Here is a 21,556-nt window from a genome sequence, read left to right as displayed (position 1 = left end):
CATAATTGTATACCACCTACCCGTGGTTTTTTTTTTCTTTCTTCTTTGTACATACTACTATAGTATAGTAGCTTACTGTAGCAGTCTGCGGTGCTGCTGAGCTGACAGTGTCCAGCAGGTCCGTCATCAGTCATCATTACCTAATAAATATATTATCTACCTGTCCGGCTGCAGTACTAGTGATATTATATATACATACATATATATATTGATTTCATCTCATTATCAATCATCCAGTCTATATTAGCAGCAGACACAGTACGTTAGTCCACGGCTGTAGCTACCTCTGTGTCGGCACTCGGCAGTCCATCCATAATTGTATACCACCTACCCGTGGTTATTTTTTTTCTTTCTTCTTTGTACATACTACTATAGTCTAGTAGCTTACTGTAGCAGTCTGCGGTGCTGCTGAGCTGACAGTGTCCAGCAGGTCCGTCATCAGTCATCATTACCTAATAAATATATTATCTACCTGTCCGGCTGCAGTACTAGTGATATTATATATACATACATATATATATTGATTTCATCTCATTATCAATCATCCAGTCTATATTAGCAGCAGACACAGTACGTTAGTCCACGGCTGTAGCTACCTCTGTGTCGGCACTCAGCAGTCCATCCATAATTGTATACCACCTACCCGTGGTTTTTTTTTTTCTTTCTTCTTTGTACATACTACTATAGTATAGTAGCTTACTGTAGCAGTCTGCGGTGCTGCTGAGCTGACAGTGTCCAGCAGGTCCGTCATCAGTCATCATTACCTAATAAATATATTATCTACCTGTCCGGCTGCAGTACTAGTGATATTATATATACATACATATATATATATTGATTTCATCTCATTATCATCCAGTCTATATTAGCAGCAGACACAGTACGGTAGTCCACGGCTGTAGCTACCTCTGTGTCGGCACTCGGCAGTCCATCCTAAGTATACTAGTATCCATCCATCTCCATTGTTTACCTGAGGTGCCTTTTAGTTGTGCCTATTAAAATATGGAGAACAAAAATGTTGAGGTTCCAAAATTAGGGAAAGATCAAGATCCACTTCCACCTCGTGCTGAAGCTGCTGCCACTAGTCATGGCCGAGACGATGAAATGCCAGCAACGTCGTCTGCCAAGGCCGATGCCCAATGTCATAGTACAGAGCATGTCAAATCCAAAACACCAAATATCAGTAAAAAAAGGACTCCAAAACCTAAAATAAAATTGTCGGAGGAGAAGCGTAAACTTGCCAATATGCCATTTACCACACGGAGTGGCAAGGAACGGCTGAGGCCCTGGCCTATGTTCATGGCTAGTGGTTCAGCTTCACATGAGGATGGAAGCACTCAGCCTCTCGCTAGAAAACTGAAAAGACTCAAGCTGGCAAAAGCACCGCAAAGAACTGTGCGTTCTTCGAAATCCCAAATCCACAAGGAGAGTCCAATTGTGTCGGTTGCGATGCCTGACCTTCCCAACACTGGACGTGAAGAGCATGCGCCTTCCACCATTTGCACGCCCCCTGCAAGTGCTGGAAGGAGCACCCGCAGTCCAGTTCCTGATAGTCAGATTGAAGATGTCAGTGTTGAAGTACACCAGGATGAGGAGGATATGGGTGTTGCTGGCGCTGGGGAGGAAATTGACCAGGAGGATTCTGATGGTGAGGTGGTTTGTTTAAGTCAGGCACCCGGGGAGACACCTGTTGTCCGTGGGAGGAATATGGCCGTTGACATGCCTGGTGAAAATACCAAAAAAATCAGCTCTTCAGTGTGGAGGTATTTCAACAGAAAAGCGGACAACAGGTGTCAAGCCGTGTGTTGCCTTTGTCAAGCTGTAATAAGTAGGGGTAAGGGCGTTAACCACCTCGGAACATCCTCCCTTATACGTCACCTGCAGCGCATTCATAATAAGTCAGTGACAAGTTCAAAAACTTTGGGTGACAGCGGAAGCAGTCCACTGACCAGTAAATCCCTTCCTCTTGTAACCAAGCTCACGCAAACCACCCCACCAACTCCCTCAGTGTCAATTTCCTCCTTCCCCAGGAGTGCCAATAGTCCTGCAGGCCATGTCACTGGCAATTCTGACGATTCCTCTCCTGCCTGGGATTCCTCCGATGCATCCTTGCATGTAACGCCTACTGCTGCTGGCGCTGCTGTTGTTGCTGCTGGGAGTCGATGGTCATCCCAGAGGGGAAGTCGGAAGACCACTTGTACTACTTCCAGTAAGCAATTGACTGTCCAACAGTCCTTTTGCGAGGAAGATGAAATATCACAGCAGTCATCCTGCTGCAAAGCGGATAACTGAGGCCTTGACAACTATGTTGGTGTTAGACGTGCGTCCGGTATCCGCCGTTAGTTCACAGGGAACTACACAATTTCTTGAGGTAGTGTGCCCCCGTTACCAAATACCATCTAGGTTCCACTTCTCTAGGCAGGCGATACCGAAAATGTACACAGACCTCAGAAAAAGACTCACCAGTGTCCTAAAAAATGCAGCTGTACCCAATGTCCACTTAACCACGGACATGTGGACAAGTGGAGCAGGGCAGGGTCAGGACTATATGACTGTGACAGCCCACTGGGTAGATGTATGGACTCCCGCCGCAAGAACAGCAGCGGCGGCACCAGTAGCAGCATCTCGCAAACGCCAACTCTTTCCTAGGCAGGCTACGCTTTGTATCACCGCTTTCCAGAATACGCACACAGCTGAAAACCTCTTACGGCAACTGAGGAAGATCATCGCGGAATGGCTTACCCCAATTGGACTCTCCTGTGGATTTGTGGCATCGGACAACGCCAGCAATATTGTGTGTGCATTAAATATGGGCAAATTCCAGCACGTCCCATGTTTTGCACATACCTTGAATTTGGTGGTGCAGAATTTTTTAAAAAACGACAGGGGCGTGCAAGAGATGCTGTCGGTGGCCAGAAGAATTGCGGGACACTTTCGGCGTACAGGCACCACGTACAGAAGACTGGAGCACCACCAAAAACTACTGAACCTTCCCTGCCATCATCTGAAGCAAGAAGTGGTAACGAGGTGGAATTCAACCCTCTATATGCTTCAGAGGTTGGAGGAGCAGCAAAAGGCCATTCAAGCCTATACAATTGAGCACGATATAGGAGGTGGAATGCACCTGTCTCAAGCGCAGTGGAGAATGATTTCAACGTTGTGCAAGGTTCTGATGCCCTTTGAACTTGCCACACGTGAAGTCAGTTCAGACACTGCCAGCCTGAGTCAGGTCATTCCCCTCATCAGGCTTTTGCAGAAGAAGCTGGAGACATTGAAGGAGGAGCTAACACGGAGCGATTCCGCTAGGCATGTGGGACTTGTGGATGGAGCCCTTAATTCGCTTAACAAGGATTCACGGGTGGTCAATCTGTTGAAATCAGAGCACTACATTTTGGCCACCGTGCTCGATCCTAGATTTAAAGCCTACCTTGGATCTCTCTTTCCGGCAGACACAAGTCTGCTGGGGTTGAAAGACCTGCTGGTGAGAAAATTGTCAAGTCAAGCGGAACGCGACCTGTCAACATCTCCTCCTTCACATTCTCCCGCAACTGGGGGTGCGAGGAAAAGGCTCAGAATTCCGAGCCCACCCGCTGGCGGTGATGCAGGGCAGTCTGGAGCGACTGCTGATGCTGACATCTGGTCCGGACTGAAGGACCTGACAACGATTACGGACATGTCGTCTACTGTCACTGCATATGATTCTCTCACCATTGAAAGAATGGTGGAGGATTATATGAGTGACCGCATCCAAGTAGGCACGTCACACAGTCCGTACTTATACTGGCAGGAAAAAGAGGCAATTTGGAGGCCCTTGCACAAACTGGCTTTATTCTACCTAAGTTGCCCTCCCACAAGTGTGTACTCCGAAAGAGTGTTTAGTGCCGCCGCTCACCTTGTCAGCAATCGGCGTACGAGGTTACATCCAGAAAATGTGGAGAAGATGATGTTCATTAAAATGAATTATAATCAATTCCTCCGTGGAGACATTGACCAGCAGCAATTGCCTCCACAAAGTACACAGGGAGCTGAGATGGTGGATTCCAGTGGGGACGAATTGATAATCTGTGAGGAGGGGGATGTACACGGTGATATATCGGAGGATGATGATGAGGTGGACATCTTGCCTCTGTAGAGCCAGTTTGTGCAAGGAGAGATTAATTGCTTCTTTTTTGGTGGGGGTCCAAACCAACCCGTCATTTCAGTCACAGTCGTGTGGTAGACCCTGTCACTGAAATGATGGGTTGGTTAAAGTGTGCATGTCCTGTTTATACAACATAAGGGTGGGTGGGAGGGCCCAAGGACAATTCCATCTTGCACCTCTTTTTTCTTTCATTTTTCTTTGCGTCATGTGCTGTTTGGGGAGGGTTTTTTGGAAGGGACATCCTGCGTGACACTGCAGTGCCACTCCTAGATGGGCCCGGTGTTTGTGTCGGCCACTAGGGTCGCTTATCTTACTCACACAGCTACCTCATTGCGCCTCTTTTTTTCTTTGCGTCATGTGCTGTTTGGGGAGGGTTTTTTGGAAGGGACATCCTGCGTGACACTGCAGTGACACTCCTAGATGGGCCCGGTGTTTGTGTCGGCCACTAGGGTCGCTTATCTTACTCACACAGCTACCTCATTGCGCCTCTTTTTTTCTTTGCGTCATGTGCTGTTTGGGGAGGGTTTTTTGGAAGGGACATCCTGCGTGACACTGCAGTGACACTCCTAGATGGGCCCGGTGTTTGTGTCGGCCACTAGGGTCGCTTATCTTACTCACACAGCTACCTCATTGCGCCTCTTTTTTTCTTTGCGTCATGTGCTGTTTGGGGAGGGTTTTTTGGAAGGGACATCCTGCGTGACACTGCAGTGACACTCCTAGATGGGCCCGGTGTTTGTGTCGGCCACTAGGGTCGCTTAGCTTAGTCATCCAGCGACCTAGGTGCAAATTTTAGGACTAAAAATAATATTGTGAGGTGTGAGGTATTCAGAATAGACTGAAAATGAGTGTAAATTATGGTTTTTGAGGTTAATAATACTTTGGGATCAAAATGACCCCCAAATTCTATGATTTAAGCTGTTTTTTAGTGTTTTTTGAAAAAAACACCCGAATCCAAAACACACCCGAATCCGACAAAAAAAATTCGGTGAGGTTTTGCCAAAACGCGGTCGAACCCAAAACACGGCCGCGGAACCGAACCCAAAACCAAAACACAAAACCCGAAAAATTTCCGGCGCTCATCTCTAGTATTTACCCTGCACAGAAACAATATAACCCACCCAAAAGAGATCAATAGTTGTCTTTGCACATTCTTCAGTGTAACATCAATGCCAGCAATTGGGCAATTTTTCAGAACAGCTCTAGAAAATGCAGATGCTGCGTTGCCATATTGAGTGGTAATAACCATTTTATTCTCAAGCGGGTTCTTTCTATTTATACATGGGTTGTTGAAAACGTGGCGTGCCCCATGTACTATAGGCATCTCTTAATCATGTCTTATCATTATCATTAGCGCAAAAAGACAGGTGTTATTTATTACATTTTGCAAAGATAAGATACATTTTGCAACATAACTGTTGGTTTTTTTTTTTATTTTACATTTTTATACAGTTTCTGGTAGATACATCTAGGGGCATATTCAATTGCAAGGGATATTTTCATAAACCCCACGGCGTGGTGTTTTTCCCACAGCTGCAAGGTTATTCCTATTAAACTGAAGAAGATAAAATCATGCACGGTAATTTCTTGCTTACTTCTTCAAGGACATGATCCGAGATGAAATGGTATGCTTTTCCTCAGCCACGGACCTGCTCAATTCCCTATCAGAACCCTCTGGCACCTTCTCTTCATTTGATCCCACAAATGAAGATGAAGTATCAACACTCTTCTCATCCTCCTACTCCACTACCTCTCCTCTTGATCCTATAGCCTCACAAATAAGTAAAGATCTGACTCTTGTGCTCATCACAACCTTAACTAAAATCTGTAATCTCTCTCTCTCTAGTGGTATCTTTCCTTCACTGTTCAAGCATTAATGATTACTCCCATTCTGACAGAAAAAAAATCTGACCCTAACTCTCTCTCAAACTACTATCCCAACTCTCAGCTCCCATGCCCCTCCAAACTACTTGAGAGACTTGTGTAGAACTACTCTACACTCGCCTCACACACTTTCTTAACTCACTCAATTTATTGGACCCACTTCAGTCAGGATTTCGTTCCCAACACTCCACAGAGACAGCACGGACTAAGGCATACCTCCCAACTTTGAATTTCTATGAAGAGGGACACACGCGCGTTCTTGAAAAAGGTGCATGGCCTAAGAAAAGGGGGCGTGGCTTTGCGGAGGACCCGCGATCGTGAGCCACGCCCCCATTTTCGTCACTGAGGGGGCATGCCCAGCGCTCTGTGAGTCGCTGGCATGCCCCCTCTCCCTCTGACTCCAGTGAATAGACGCTGTGCGCATGCGCACAGCGTCTATTCACCGCTGCTCTGCTAAGCAGGGCAGCAAGTGCAGGAGCCTCCCATCTGCCCCCACCCCCACCCCCACCGTGGGACACTGCGGCCCGTGGGTGGGACAGCGGGACAGTCCCGCAAAAATCAGGACAGTTGGGAGGTATGGACTAAGGTAGTGAATGATCTGATCACTGCTAAGTCTAAAATCCATTACTCACTTCTTATTGTGCTGGATCTCTCTGTTGCTTTTGACACTGTTGACTACTCTCTTCTCATACAAACACTACAATCCCTAGGTCTTCAGGACACAGCCCTTTCTTGGTTCTCATCCTACCTATCTAATCACTCTTTCAATGTCCACTTCTCTGAATCCACCTCCTCTTTGCTACCTCTATCAGTTGGAGTACCGCAAGGCTCAGTCTTAGGTCCTCTGCTTTTCTCAATCTATACTACATCTCTTTGCAAACTAATCAGCTCTTTTGGAGTTCAGTATCACCTGTACAAGGATGATACTCAAATCTACCTATCCTCCCCTGATTTGCTACCATCTGTATTGGTCCGTGTTACTGAATGCCTCTCTGCTGCTTCCTCTTTGATGTCATCTCGCCACCTCAAACTTAATATTTCCAAAACAGTATTAATTATATTTCCACCGACCAATGTTAGTTACCAATCTGATATCTCGATCACTGTTGAGAACTCGGCAATCATCCCTACTCCACAAGCTCGCTGCCTAGGTGTCATTCTTGACTCTGATCTGTCCTTTGTTCCCCACATTCAATCTGTCTCAAAATCATGTTACATGCATCTCAAAAACATATCCAAAATACGATCATATCTTACACAAGACACTGCAAAAACTCTAATCCATGCTCTCATCATCTCCCGCAGTGATTATTGAAATAGTGTTCTTAATGGTCTTTCCAAAAAGAGACTCTCACCACTACAATCCATTCTGAATGCAGCTGCGAGGCTAATCTTCCTTGCTAGATATTCATTGGAGGTCATTCAGACCTGATCGCTCGCTAGGGTTTTTTTGCACTACTGCGAGCAGGTAGTCGCCGCCCATAGAGGAGTGTATTTTCGCTTTGCAAGTGTGTGATCGCATGTGCAGGCGAGCGCTACAAAAAATCTTTGTGCGGTTTCTTAGTTGCCCAGGACTTACTCAGCCGCTGCAATCACTTCAGCCTGTTCGGGGCCGAAATTGACGTCAGACACCCGCCCTGCAAATGAATGCACACGCCTGCATTTTCCCAACCACTCCCAGAAAACGGTCAGTTGACACCCACAAATACGTTCTTCATGTCAATCTCCTTGTGATCCGCTGTGTAAATGGATTCTTCGTAAAACCCATCGCACAGTAATGATCCGCTTTGTAGCCATGCGACGTGCGTGCGCATTGCGGTGCATACGCATGTGCAGTTCTGACCTGATCACAGCGCTGCAATCGGGTCTGAATTACCCCCATTGTCCGCTCTGTCAGTCTCTCCATTGGTTACCCTTATTCTACCTTATTCAATATAAAATAGGATTTTAAGTACCTACCGGTAAATCTTTTTCTCGTAGTCCGTAGGGGATACTGGGAATCCATTTAGTGCCATGGGGAAGTACCATAGCTCCCAAACTGGGTGGGAGAGTGCTGAGGTTCCTGCAGAACTGATTGACCAAACTGAAGGTCCTCAGAGGCCAAAGTATCGAACTTGTAAAACTTAGCAAACGTGTTCGACCCTGACCAGGTAGCTGCTCGGCAGAGCTGCAAAGCCGAGACACCTCGGGCAGCCGCCCAAGAGGAACCCACCAATCTAGTAGGAATAACCATGCAGGATAGTGAGCCTGATCCCGCGTGCAATTGCAGGACACCCAATCTTATTGGGATCATAAAGAATGAACAGCGAGTCCGATTTCCTGTGACGAGCTGTTCTCTTTACATACACCTTCATAGCCCTTACAACATCCAAAGACTTTGAAGTAGCAGAGGCGTCCGTAACAACCGGGACCACAATAGGTTGGTTGATGTGAAACGCGGACACCACCTTAGGAAGAAACTGCTGACGAGTCCTGAGTTCAGCTCTGTCCTCATGGAAAATCAAGTAGGGGCTCTTGTAAGACAATGCCCACAGCTCTGTCACACCTCTTGCTGAAGCCAAGGCCAACAGTGTGATGGTCTTCCACGTTCAAACCAGTCTGATTAGAGGAACTGCAGCACCAAATTGAGATCCCAAGGTGCCGTGGGAGGCACAAAGGGAGGTTGGATGTGGAGAACACCTTTCAAGAACATCTGGACCTCAGGGAGAGAAGCCAATTGTTTCTGAAAGAAAATAGACAAGGCCAAAATCTGAACTATTATGGAGCCTAGGCGTAGGCCCACATCCACTCCCGACTGCAGAAAAAGCAGGAAACATCCCAGATGAAATTCCACCATAGAATATTGTCTGCTCTCACAACAAGAGACATATTTCTTCCAGATACGATGGTAATGTTTAGACGTTACCCCCTTTCTGGCTTGCATCATAGTCGGGATGACCTTGTCAGAAATCCCTCTCTTGGCTAGAATCACCCGTTCAACCTCCATGCCGTTAAACGTAGCTGTGGTAAGTCTTGATAGATGAATGGGCCCTGTTGCAGAAGATCCTCTCAAAGAGGCAGAGGCCAAGGATCTTTTATCAGCATCTCGAGCAGATCCGCATACCAGGCCCTTCGTGGCCAGTCCGGAGTAATGAGGATTGCTTGAACCTTTTCCCTTTTTATTCTTTTTAGAATTCTTGGGATCAGAGGAAGTGGAGGAAACAAGTACACCAGCTGTTAGATCCACAGAGTTGTCAGGGCATCTACCGCTACTGCCTGTGGGTCCCTTGACCTGGAACAATACTGCTTGAGCTTCTTGTTGAGCCGAGAGGCCACCATATCTATTTGTGGATTCCCCCACTGACGTGTTAACCACCGGAAGACCTCTGCGTGGAGGCCCCATTCCCCCGGGTGCAAGTCGTGTCTGCTGAGGAAGTCTGCTTCCCAGTTGTCTACTCCTGGAATGAAGATCGCCGACAACGCCACTACGTGCTTTTCCGCCCAGAGGAGAATTCTTGACACCTCTGACATTGCGGCTCTGCTTTTCGTTCCGCCCTGTCTGTTTATGTACGTTACCGCCATCACATTGTCTGACTGGACCTGAATGGCCTGATCCTGAAGAAGAGATGAGGCCTGCTGAAGGGCGTTGTAGATAGCCCTGAATTCCAGAATGTTTATTGGAAGGACGACTTACTGACTTGACCATCTTCCCTGAAACTGTACCCCCTGGGTGACTGCACCCCAACTTCTGAGGCTTGCGTCTGTGGTTAGCAGAATCCAATTCTGAATTCCGAACCTCCGACCCTCGACTAGGTGAGACGTTTGCAGCCACCACAGGAGGGAGATCCTGGCTTTTGGTAACAGACGAATTCTCTGGTGCATGTAAAGATGCGATCCGGACCATTTTTCTAACAGATCCAGCTGGAAGGGCCTCGCATGAAACCTTCCGTACTGAATGGCTTCATAAGAAGCCACCATTTTCCCCAGAAGACGTATGCAGAGATGTACTGAGATCCGGGTCGGCTTCAAGACGGCCCGAATCATCGACTGGATTACCATTGCCTTTGCCAAGGGAAGGAACACTTTCTGAGACTCTGTGTCCAATATCATTCCCAGGAAATAAAGTTTCTGCATTGGTTCTAGGTGAGATTTTGGTAGGTTCAGAATCCACCCATGATCCAGGAGAAGTCTGGTTGAGAGACCAATATTCTATAACAACTGCTCCCTGGATGGTGCCTTTATCAGAAGATCGTCATGGTACGGAATTATGTTCACTCCCTGTTTGCGGAGTACTATCATCATCTCTACCATCACTTTGGTGAACACCCTCGGTGCCGTGGAGAGACCAAATGGCAGGGCCTGGAACTGGTAGTGACAGTCCTGCAGTGCAAACCGTATATAAGCCTGATGAGGCGGCCAGATCGGAATATGAAGGTACGCATCTTTGATATACAGAGACACTAGGAATTCTCCCTCTTCCAGACCTGAGATCACCGCTCTCAGAGACTCCATCTTGAATTTGAACACATGTAAGTACGGGTTCAATGACTTGAGGTTCAGAATTGGTCTTACCGAACCATCCGGTTTCGGTACTGCAAACAAGCTGGAATAGTAAGACCATTAACCAAACTACACCAACCTACATCTCTTCGCTTATCTCAAAATATCTCCCAACCCGATGTCTCTGCTCTTCACAAGATCTACGCGTCTCATCCACACTCCTTATTTGCTCCCATTCATGATTGCAGGACTTTTCTCTGTGGAATGCTCTCCCATACATAATAAGCTGACTTTCTGGCTGCCAGGTCGGCACAGCAGGGTCCATGGCACCCCCTGCTGTACAATGCCCACACTACCAGCATTGTAAAGTGGGGGGTGGGGCTATGATGACGTGATTCAGCGTGAATTGTGTCATCAACCTGCCCTCTTTTCCTCCATATGCGACGGCTGTCGCCGGTGAGTTGGCTGCTAAGGGAGACAGTGCGAGTGGTTATGAGGAAATGTGGTGGGTGTAAGCCAACTTTGGGAGACTTGACTACTTTTCTGGGTTGCACTCGGGAGTCTCTCTGTCATTCCGTGAATGTAGAGAAGTATGCTCAGCAGTCCTCTCTCTCCCTGCAAGGAGGAGCGATTGCACCCGCCCACCAGATCTGATATTGGCACCCCCCTGTGTGGCATTTGTGCCTGCTTTGCGGCCACACATAACCTATACTTTTTAATATTTTCTAAGGCAGGGGTCTGGCCATACTTCCTCGTGTTGGCCATGCACCCTAGTAGTACCAGAGCCCGGCAAAGCTGTTGATGCCCCGATTCCAGCACACATTACTCCTTGAATACAGATGTACTGTACCCAGTTCGGTATCCGTTCACATGGTCGACCATGTTATGGTCGACAGTCATTAGGTCGACCACTATTGGTCGACATTGACAAGGTCAACATGGACACATGGTCGGCACATGAAAATGGTCGACACATGAAAGGTCGACACATTAAAAGGTCGACATGAGTTTTTTAACTTTTTTTTCTTTTGGGGAACTTTTCCATACTTTACGATCCACGTGGACTACGATTGGAACGGTAATCTGTGCCGAGCGAAGCGGTAGCGGAGCGAAGGCACCATGCCCGAAGCATGGCTAGCGAAGCGAGCCATGCGAGGGGACGCGGTGCACTAATTGGGGTTCCCAGTCACTTTACGCAAAAAACGACACAAAAAAGTAAAAAAAACTCATGTCGACCTTTTCATGTGTCGACCTTTCACGTGTCGACCATTTTCATGTGTCGACCATGTGTTCATGTCGGCCATGTCAATGTCGACCAATAGTGGTCGACCTAATGACTGTCGACCATAACATGGTCGACCATTCATACCGCAACCACCAAGTGCAGCCTCATGTGACCTCACTGGTTTCTGAGCGTCAGAGACTTTCACTTTCATTTCTCTCTCCTGCTTCCAGCGATGGCATCTGCTGATCTGAGACAGGAGCTGCACTGTTCCATCTGCCTGAGCATTTATACAGATCCTGTAACCCTGAGATGTGGCCACAACTTCTGCCGGGTCTGTATTGATCGTGTGCTGGATACACAGGAGGGGGCTGGAGCTTATATCTGTCCTGACTGCAGAGCAGAGTGTCAGGAGCGTCCTGCACTGATACGGAACATTCCTCTGTGTAACATAGTGGGGAGGTTCCTGTCTACTCGGCCAGATCAGGAGGAGACTGGGATCTTCTGCACGTACTGTGTGGACTCTCCTGTACCTGCTGCTAAATCCTGTCTGCATTGTGAGGCTTCTCTGTGTGATGATCACCTGAGAGTACACAGCAAGTCAGCAGCACACGTCTTATCTGATCCCATCACTTACCTGGAGAACAGAAAATGCGCCATCCATAAGGAGCTCTTTAGATATTATTGCAGTGAGGACGCTGCCTGTATTTGTGTGTCCTGCTGTCTGACTGGGGAACACAGAGGACATCAAAAGGAGTTGTTGAATGAGGCCTCTGAGAAGGAGAAGCTGAGGAGTGTTCTGCAAAAACTGACCACAAAGAGAGCGGAGACTGAGAAAAGAGTCCAGAGACTGCAGGAGCGCAGGAGAGAAGATCAGGGAAAAGCAGCCGGTGTAACAGAGACAGTCACTGCCCTGTTCAGAGACATCAGGAGACAGCTGGAAGACCTGGAGAAGAGAGTCCTGAGTGAGATGTCCAGGCAGGAACAGCGCGTTTCACTCTCAGTCTCTGATCTGATCCAGCAGCTGGAAATAAAGAAGGACGAGCTGTCTGGGAAGATGCGTCACATTGAGGAGCTGTGTAACATGTCTGATCCAGTGACTGTCTTACAGAAACCAGACACCGGGGACTTGTGTGATACTGAGGACACAGAGAGACATGATACCCAGGTCCGTGGTGCAGGAGATCTGAATGTGGGTCTCATCTCAGGGACATTACACACATTATCTGATATAATAACAGGTATAAATACAGGGATTTATGTGCAGGAAGCTACAGACCTATTACTGGATGTAACCACAGCTGCTAATAATATACAGATATCAGGTGACAGGAAAACTGTATTGTGCTCAGATATAGAAAATAAACACCCAGTAACACCAGAGAGATTTCAGTATCCTCAGGTAATAAGCACCAGGGGATTCTCCTCAGGGCGACATTACTGGGAGGTGGATGTCAGCAAATCAGTGAGGTGGAGGGTGGGGATGTGTTACCCCAGTATATACAGGGGAGGAGGTCAGTCACTCATTGGTCGTAATAACAAGTCCTGGTGTCTGTGTAGGTATAATAATCAGTTCTCAGTGCTACATGACAGCAGAGAGATCCAATTACCTGGCAATATCCTCTGTGACAGAGTGAGGGTATATCTGGATTATGAGGCAGGACAGCTGTCCTTTTATTCTCTGTGTGACCCCATCAGACACTTACACACCTACACTGCCGTCCTCACTGAGCCCCTCCATGCTGCATTATGGGTAGGGAGAGGTTGTATTATGTTATCTCGGCGAGTCAGGGGAAATTACCATAATGATATAAATCTGCACAGAGACTGGTGGCGCCACAGGGAGGGAAACCCGATTGATTAACAATGCTGATCTCCTGTGTTATTGTAGATATTAGATTAACAGGTGCCCACTTTCCCAGATTTGCCATATTGTTGGTGTGTTAATGTGTGGCCAGCAGAATTTGCAGATGCATATATGTTTATGTGGGATCTCCAGCATTACATCACAGGGGAAGAGCTGTCTACAACTCTCAGCATCGCTCACTGCACAGATCTTCATTGTCTCACCTTATGTAGCCTGAATGATTAATAGACACATAAACCTGTTTTTGACAACTCATACCCTCGCCTTTTACACATACATTACAAAATAAGCACCGCTCCAATCCACCGAACCCCACCCAATCTAACCACGCCCAATTTTGAGTGTAACTCCACCCCTTTTTTGTGAGTCGAATTGGAAAAATCGTGTCATTTGGGAGGTATTTAGCAGCATGCTTCTTATAGGCTGAGCACACTTGTTACGGGTAACTACATTCCTGCACAGACAGGGCACACACAGGTAAATGCATGCCTGCATAGACAGGGGCACAGGTAACTACATTCCCACACAGACAGGGCACACACAGGTAAATGCATGCCTGCATAGACAGGGGCACAGGTAACTAAGTTCCTGCACAGACAGGGCACTGGCACACACAGGTAAACGCATGCCTGCATAGACAGGGGCACAGGTAGCCACATGCCTGCACAGACAGGGCACACACAGGTAAATGCATGCCTGCATAGACAGGGGCACAGGTAGCCACATGCCCGCACAGACAGGGCACACACAGGTAACCACATGCCTGCATAGACAGGGGCACAGGTAGCCACATGCCCGCACAGACAGGGCACACACAGGTAACCACATGCCTGCATAGACATGGGCACAGGTAACTACATTCCCGCACAGACAGGGCACACACAGGTAAACGCATGCCTGCACAGACAGGGGCACAGGTAGCCACATGCCCGCACAGATAGGGCACACACAGGTAAATGCATGCCTGCATAGACAGGGGTACAGGTAACTACGTTCCTGCACAGACAGGGCACTAGCACACACAGGTAAACGCATGCCTGCATAGACAGGGGCACAGGTAACTACATTCCTGCACAGACAGGGCACACACAGGTAAATGCATGCCTGCATAGACGGGGCACAGGTAACCACATGCCTGCACAGACAGGGCACACACAGGTAACCACATGCCTGCATAGACAGGGGCACAGGTAGCCACATGCCCGCACAGGCAGGGCACACACAGGTAACAACATGCCTGCATAGACAGGGGCACAGGTAACTACATTCCTGCACAGACAGGGCACGCACACAGGTAAACGCATGCCTGCATAGACGGGGCACAGGTAACCACATGCCTGCACAGACAGGGCACACACAGGAAACCACATGCCTGCATAGACAGCGGCACAGGTAACTTCATTCCCACACAGACAGGGTACACACAGGTAACCACATGCCTGCTTAGACAGGGGCACAGGTAGCCACATGCCCACACAGACAGGGCACACACAGGTAACCACATGCCTGCATAGACAGCGGCACAGGTAACTACATTCCTGCACAGACAGGGCACACACAGGTAAATGCATGCCTGCATAGATGTGGCACAGGTAACCACATGCCTGCACAGACAGGGCACACACAGGTAAACGCATGCCTGCATAGATAGGGGCACAGGTAGCCACATGCCCGCACAGACAGGGCACACACAGGAAACCACATGCCTGCACAGACAGGGGCACAGGTAACCACATGCCCGCACAGACAGGGCACACACAGGTAAATGCATGCCTGCATAGACAGGGGCACAGGTAACCACATGTCCGCACTTACACAAGCACACTGCATAGGTAGATGCTGTAACTCCAGAGCGCCACAGTCCCCTCCCCATTCTACAGTCTGACAATCAAGGGGATAAGAGATGTGAATGGTGAGAGATCTTTCTCTTGATAATATAGACAACCGGCAGAAAGTGTCATTTGTTTTACAATAGGCGTATTACTATAAATGCATATAGATGGGATTTTATTATTTTTACTTTTCTAATATCTGTTATGCTGGGTTTGCTGTGTGCATGGAGTGACTGTCCCAGCCGGAGGGCACAGACTATGCACTGATGTCACAGCACACATACACGTAACCTCAGCAGAAGTGCATATAAAGTCCCAGTACACAGTATGCAGTATCAGCACATAAGCACACACACATGCAATCTCAGCGCACACACAGGGGGTCATTCTGAGTTGTTCGCTCACTGCCGTACGGGTACAAAGCGGATCGTAGCTGGGCAATGGATTTAACAAAGAATCCATTCGCACAACCGATCGCAAGGAGATTGACAGGAAGAAGGCGTTTGTGGGTGTCAACTGACCGTTTTCTGAGGGTGTTTGGAAAAAAGCAGGCGTGTCCAAGCGTTTGCAGGGCGGGTGTCTGACGTCAATTCTGGACAAGAAAAGGCTGAAGTGATCGCAGCGGCTGAGTAAGTTCTGGGCAACTCAGAAACTGCACAAAACTTTTTTGTACCGCTCGGCTGCAAAAGCGTTCGCACACTTGCAAGGCGAAAATACACTCCCCCATAGGCGGCGACTATCTGATTGCAGCGCTGCTAAAAGTAGCTAGCGAGCGATCAACTCGGAATGACCCCCCACAGTCTCACACACCATACTGTACATAGACACACGTGTAGCCTCAGCACACCATACTGTACATAGACATACATGTAGCCTCAGCACACCATACTGTACATAGACACACATGTAGCCTCAGCACACCATACTGTACATAGACACACATGTAGCCTCAGCACACCATACTGTACATACACACATGTAGCCTCAGCACACCATACTGTACATAGACACACATGTAGCCTCAGCACACCATACTGTACATACACACATGTAGCCTCAGCACACCATACTGTACATACACACATGTAGCCTCAGCACACCATACTGTACATAGACATACATGTAGCCTCAGCACACCATACTGTACATACACACATGTAGCCTCAGCACACCATACTGTACATAGACATACATGTAGCCTCAGCACACCATACTGTACATAGACACACATGTAGCCTCAGCACACCATACTGTACATAGACACACATGTAGCCTCAGCACACCATACTGTACATAGACACACATGTTGCCTCAGCACACCATACTGTACATAGACACACATGTAGCCTCAGCACACCATACTGTACATAGACATACATGTAGCCTCAGCACATACAGGGCCTAATTCAGACCTGATCGCTCGCTAGTGTTTTTTGCACTGCTGTGATCAGATAGTCGCTGCCTATAGGGGAGTGTATTTTTGCTTTGTGTGCGATCGCATGTGCAGCCGAGCGGTAAAAAAAACCTTTGTGCAGTTTCTGAGTTGCCCAGAACTTACTCAGCCGCTGCGATCACTTCAGACTGTTCGGGGACGGATTAATGTCAGGAGCCCTCCCTGCAAATGCATGGACACGCCTGCGTTTTTCCAGACACTCCCTGAAAACGGTCAGTTGCCACCCACAAACGCCCTCTTCCTGTCAATCACCTTGCGATCAGCTGTGCGAATGGATTTCTCGTAAAATCCACACAGCACATGATCCGCTTTGTACCTGTGTGACGTGCCTGAGCATTGCGGTGCATACGCATGCGCAGTTCTGACCTGATCGCAGCGCTGCAAAAAACACTAGCGAGCGATCAGCTTTGAATGACCCCCACAGTCTCAGCACACCATACTGTACATAGACACACATGTAGCCTCAGCACACACAGTCTCAGCACATCATACTGTACATAGACACACATGTAGCCTCAGCACACACAGTCTCAGCACACCATACTGTACATAGACACACATGTAGCCTCAGCACACACAGTCTCAGCACACCATACTGTACATAGACACACATGTAGCCTCAGCACACACAGTCTCAGCACAGCACACTGTACATAGACATACATGTAGCCTCAGCACACACAGTCTCAGCACACCATACTGTACATAGACATACATGTAGCCTCAGCACACACACAGTCTCAGCACACCATACTGTACATAGAAACACATGTAGTCTCAGCACACCATACTGTACATAGACATACATGTAGCCTCAGCACACACATTCTCAGCACACCATACTGTACATAGACATACATGTAGCCTCAGCACACACACAGTCTCAGCACACCATACTGTACATAGACATACATGTAGCCTCAGCACACACAGTCTCAGCACACCATACTGTACATAGACATACATGTAGCCTCAGCACACACACAGTCTCAGCACACCATACTGTACATAGACACACATGTAGTCTCAGCACACCATACTGTACATAGACATACATGTAGCCTCAGCACACCATACTGTACATAGACACACATGTAGTCTCAGCACACCATACTGTACATAGACATACATGTAGCCTCAGCACACACAGTCTCAGCACACCATACTGTACATAGACACACATGTAATCTCAGCACAGCATACTGTACATAGACATACATGTAGCCTCAGCACACACAGTCTCAGCACATCATACTGTACATAGACATACATGTAGCCTCAGCACACACAGTCTCAGCACACCATACTGTACATAGACATACATGTAGCCTCAGCACACACACAGTCTCAGCACACCATACTGTACATAGACACACATGTAGTCTCAGCACACCATACTGTACATAGACATACATGTAGCCTCAGCACACACATTCTCAGCACACCATACTGTACATAGACATACATGTAGCCTCAGCACACACACAGTCTCAGCACACCATACTGTACATAGACATACATGTAGCCTCAGCACACAGTCTCAGCACACCATACTGTACATAGACATACATGTAGCCTCAGTACACACAGTCTCAGCACACCATACTGTACATAGACATACATGTAGCCTCAGCACACACAGTCTCAGCACAGCACACACAGTCTCAGCACACCATACTGTACATAGACATACATGTAGCCTCAGCACACACACAGTCTCAGCACACCATACTGTACATAGACACACATGTAGTCTCAGCACACCATACTGTACATAGACATACATGTAGCCTCAGTACACACAGTCTCAGCACACCATACTGTACATAGACATACATGTAGCCTCAGCACACACAGTCTCAGCACAGCACACACAGTCTCAGCACACCATACTGTACATAGACATACATGTAGCCTCAGCACACACACAGTCTCAGCACACCATACTGTACATAGACACACATGTAGTCTCAGCACACCATACTGTACATAGACATACATGTAGCCTCAGCACACACATTCTCAGCACACCATACTGTACATAGACATACATGTAGCCTCAGCACACACACAGTCTCAGCACACCATACTGTACATAGACATACATGTAGCCTCAGCACACAGTCTCAGCACACCATACTGTACATAGACATACATGTAGCCTCAGTACACACAGTCTCAGCACACCATACTGTACATAGACATACATGTAGCCTCAGCACACACAGTCTCAGCACAGCACACACAGTCTCAGCACACCATACTGTACATAGACATACATGTAGCCTCAGCACACACAGTCTCAGCACACCACACTGTGCATAGACACACATGTAGCCTCAGCACACACAGTCTCAGCACAGCATACTGTACATAGACATACATGTAGCCTCAGCACACACAGTCTCAGCACACCATACTGTACATAGACATACATGTAGCCTCAGCACACACAGTCTCAGCACAGCACACACAGTCTCAGCACACCATACTGTACATAGACATACATGTAGCCTCAGCACACACAGTCTCAGCACAGCATACTGTACATAGACATACATGTAGCCTCAGCACACACAGTCTCAGCACACCATACTGTACATAGAAACACATGTAGCCTCAGCACACACAGTCTCAGCACAGCATACTGTACATAGACATACATGTAGCCTCAGCACACACACAAGTGTGTGACTGACGGTGCAAGGACTGAGATGAACTCTTGCAGCATCTTTACACGTCTTTAGATGCCCCATGGGGCTAGTTCAGATGTGGTTGGAGCTGCTATCACGTCCTGGGAAGCAGCAGTGATAGCACTGTATGGTGCTGCAGCAGGAGGCGTCTGGTACATGCAGACGCCTCCTGCTGCAGTAGTGATCCGACCTGCGTCCTAGGACTCAGCATCAAATCAAAGCACCCACTATCGGGCGGCTAACGGCACCTATGGTGTTATGCAAGCCACCCGTCGCAGAGGCCAGGAAATCCCTGTGCAACGACGGAGGTTCCTGGCCCCTTTCCTCCCTGTCCCCAAACGGTGTCAGACTGGCGTTGGGAACGGGATCCCGGCTGCCAGAATGCTGGCAGGGAGGGGGGGGTGAGCACAACGAGGCCCCAGGTGGGTTCGCTGCGCTTGCCACAGGTTCTATTCCCGCTCGAGTGGGAATAGCCCTGAGCCCCCTGCCAGCATTCTGGTGGTTGGGATCCCAGCGTCGGTATGCTGACCCCTGGGTCCCGACCGCCGGGATGGAAACTACATCCCTCAGACTGTCAATCAATGACAGTCTAATGCCGTACTGCATCCTGTGTATGCGCAAAGTACCGAACATTGGTACATTGCGCATTAGGACGCAGATCCTTCGAGATCTGAATTAGCCCTCATAAGCGCAGTATTGGTTATTCCATCAAAACTAGCAATACCCTATGGCAGCGGCGGTATTTCCTGAGTATGGCTTCCTATGCGTGTGGTTATGTGCCCCCATAACCTCCCGGGGAATATCTGGACGCAGACAATCAGGACGCATGCGCTGTGCAACTCAGTCACATGGGCAGGCCTGATGTCGGCCGGCGGCATACACAGGTCCGGCAACAGAAATCTTGGGGCCTGGTACAGTGATATCTCTGGGGCTCCCTCAGATTACATATATATATGTTTTTTTTTATTATTATTATTATTTTTAAAGCGCAACGGAATTTGCTGCACTGTATAAGAAACACAGTAAATACATAAATATCTATCTATCTATCTATCTATCTATCTATGTATATATGTATTTGTGCTTCCTCCCACATATACCCCACAGTCTGCGTCTCCCTCTCTCCTTCCTCCCAAACACCCCACAGTCCATCTCCCCCAATGACTCCATGCTGCATTCCCAGCTCCCTCATCCCATCCCAACGCCCCGTATCCCCTCACCAATCCACTCATACTCCAAGGAGAGACTCACCTGTGCTGCACTCGCCAGTATCCAGACCCAAACACCACACAGCAGGTTCCATGCGGCCCTCACACCCCACCAGGAGAGTCCGGCGCAGGGTGCGGGAATCCTGGCCAGCAGAGCTGCTGCCATGTCCCATAACTGCCTTCAGAGGAGCTGGACCTGAAAGAGCGGGCACACACTCACGCCGCACAGCCACTGTGTGTGAGAGGCTCCTGTCACTCTGAGGCTGTGCAACCACTACCTACAGCCCGCTGCCCTTTTTGGACAAGACGGCTCACATCTCTGCCGGGCACTAAGTGGCATATCCTTGGGGCCCGGTACAGGTATCCCCTTTGACGGGATGCAGTCAGTTTACCTCCAATCAAAATACAGACGTTCAAAATCCAGACACCAATTGACCGATGGTCAAAATCCCGACAAGGTCAAAATACCGACACGGACAGAATACCAACATTTAAAATACCGACAAGGTCAAAATAGCGACATGTAAAATGCCGACAGGTCAAAATACCGACATGAGTTTTTCATGATTTTTTTCATTGAAACCGACTTGTTCATACTTTACCATCCCAGTGGACCTGGAGGGGGAATATAATAGTGTGCGGAGCGCAGCGAGGCACCGTGCCCGAAGCATGGCGAGTGCAGCGAGCCATGCGAGGGGACGCGGTACACTTTATATGGTGTCCATGTTGATTTATGTCGACATACACACACAAAACCATAAAAAAATGCATGTCGGTATT

General features: G+C 48.2%; 2 protein-coding genes across 4 annotated transcripts in view; both read left to right on the top strand.

Moving 5' to 3' along the window:
• The window catches only part of TMEM178B (transmembrane protein 178B), a 518,981-nt gene that overhangs the window by 68,919 nt on the left and 428,506 nt on the right, over nt 1-21,556 (top strand). The gene's annotated exons all lie outside the window — the stretch shown is intronic.
• Nucleotides 11,932-13,769, top strand: LOC134935758 (E3 ubiquitin/ISG15 ligase TRIM25-like). Its single transcript, XM_063930600.1, has one exon. The coding sequence runs from the start codon at nt 11,959-11,961 to the stop codon at nt 13,585-13,587; it is 1,629 nt and encodes a 542-aa protein (XP_063786670.1). The 5' UTR covers nt 11,932-11,958; the 3' UTR covers nt 13,588-13,769.

The sequence above is a fragment of the Pseudophryne corroboree genome, chromosome 6 (genome assembly GCF_028390025.1).
Source record: "Pseudophryne corroboree isolate aPseCor3 chromosome 6, aPseCor3.hap2, whole genome shotgun sequence".
Classification (NCBI taxonomy): domain Eukaryota; kingdom Metazoa; phylum Chordata; class Amphibia; order Anura; family Myobatrachidae; genus Pseudophryne; species Pseudophryne corroboree.
This window is presented reverse-complemented; position numbering and strand designations above follow the sequence as displayed.

Coding starts and splice junctions, on each gene's coding strand:
- LOC134935758 (XM_063930600.1), top strand. CDS start 11,959: ATGGCATCTGCTGATCTGAGACAGGAGCTGCACTGTTCCATCTGCCTG.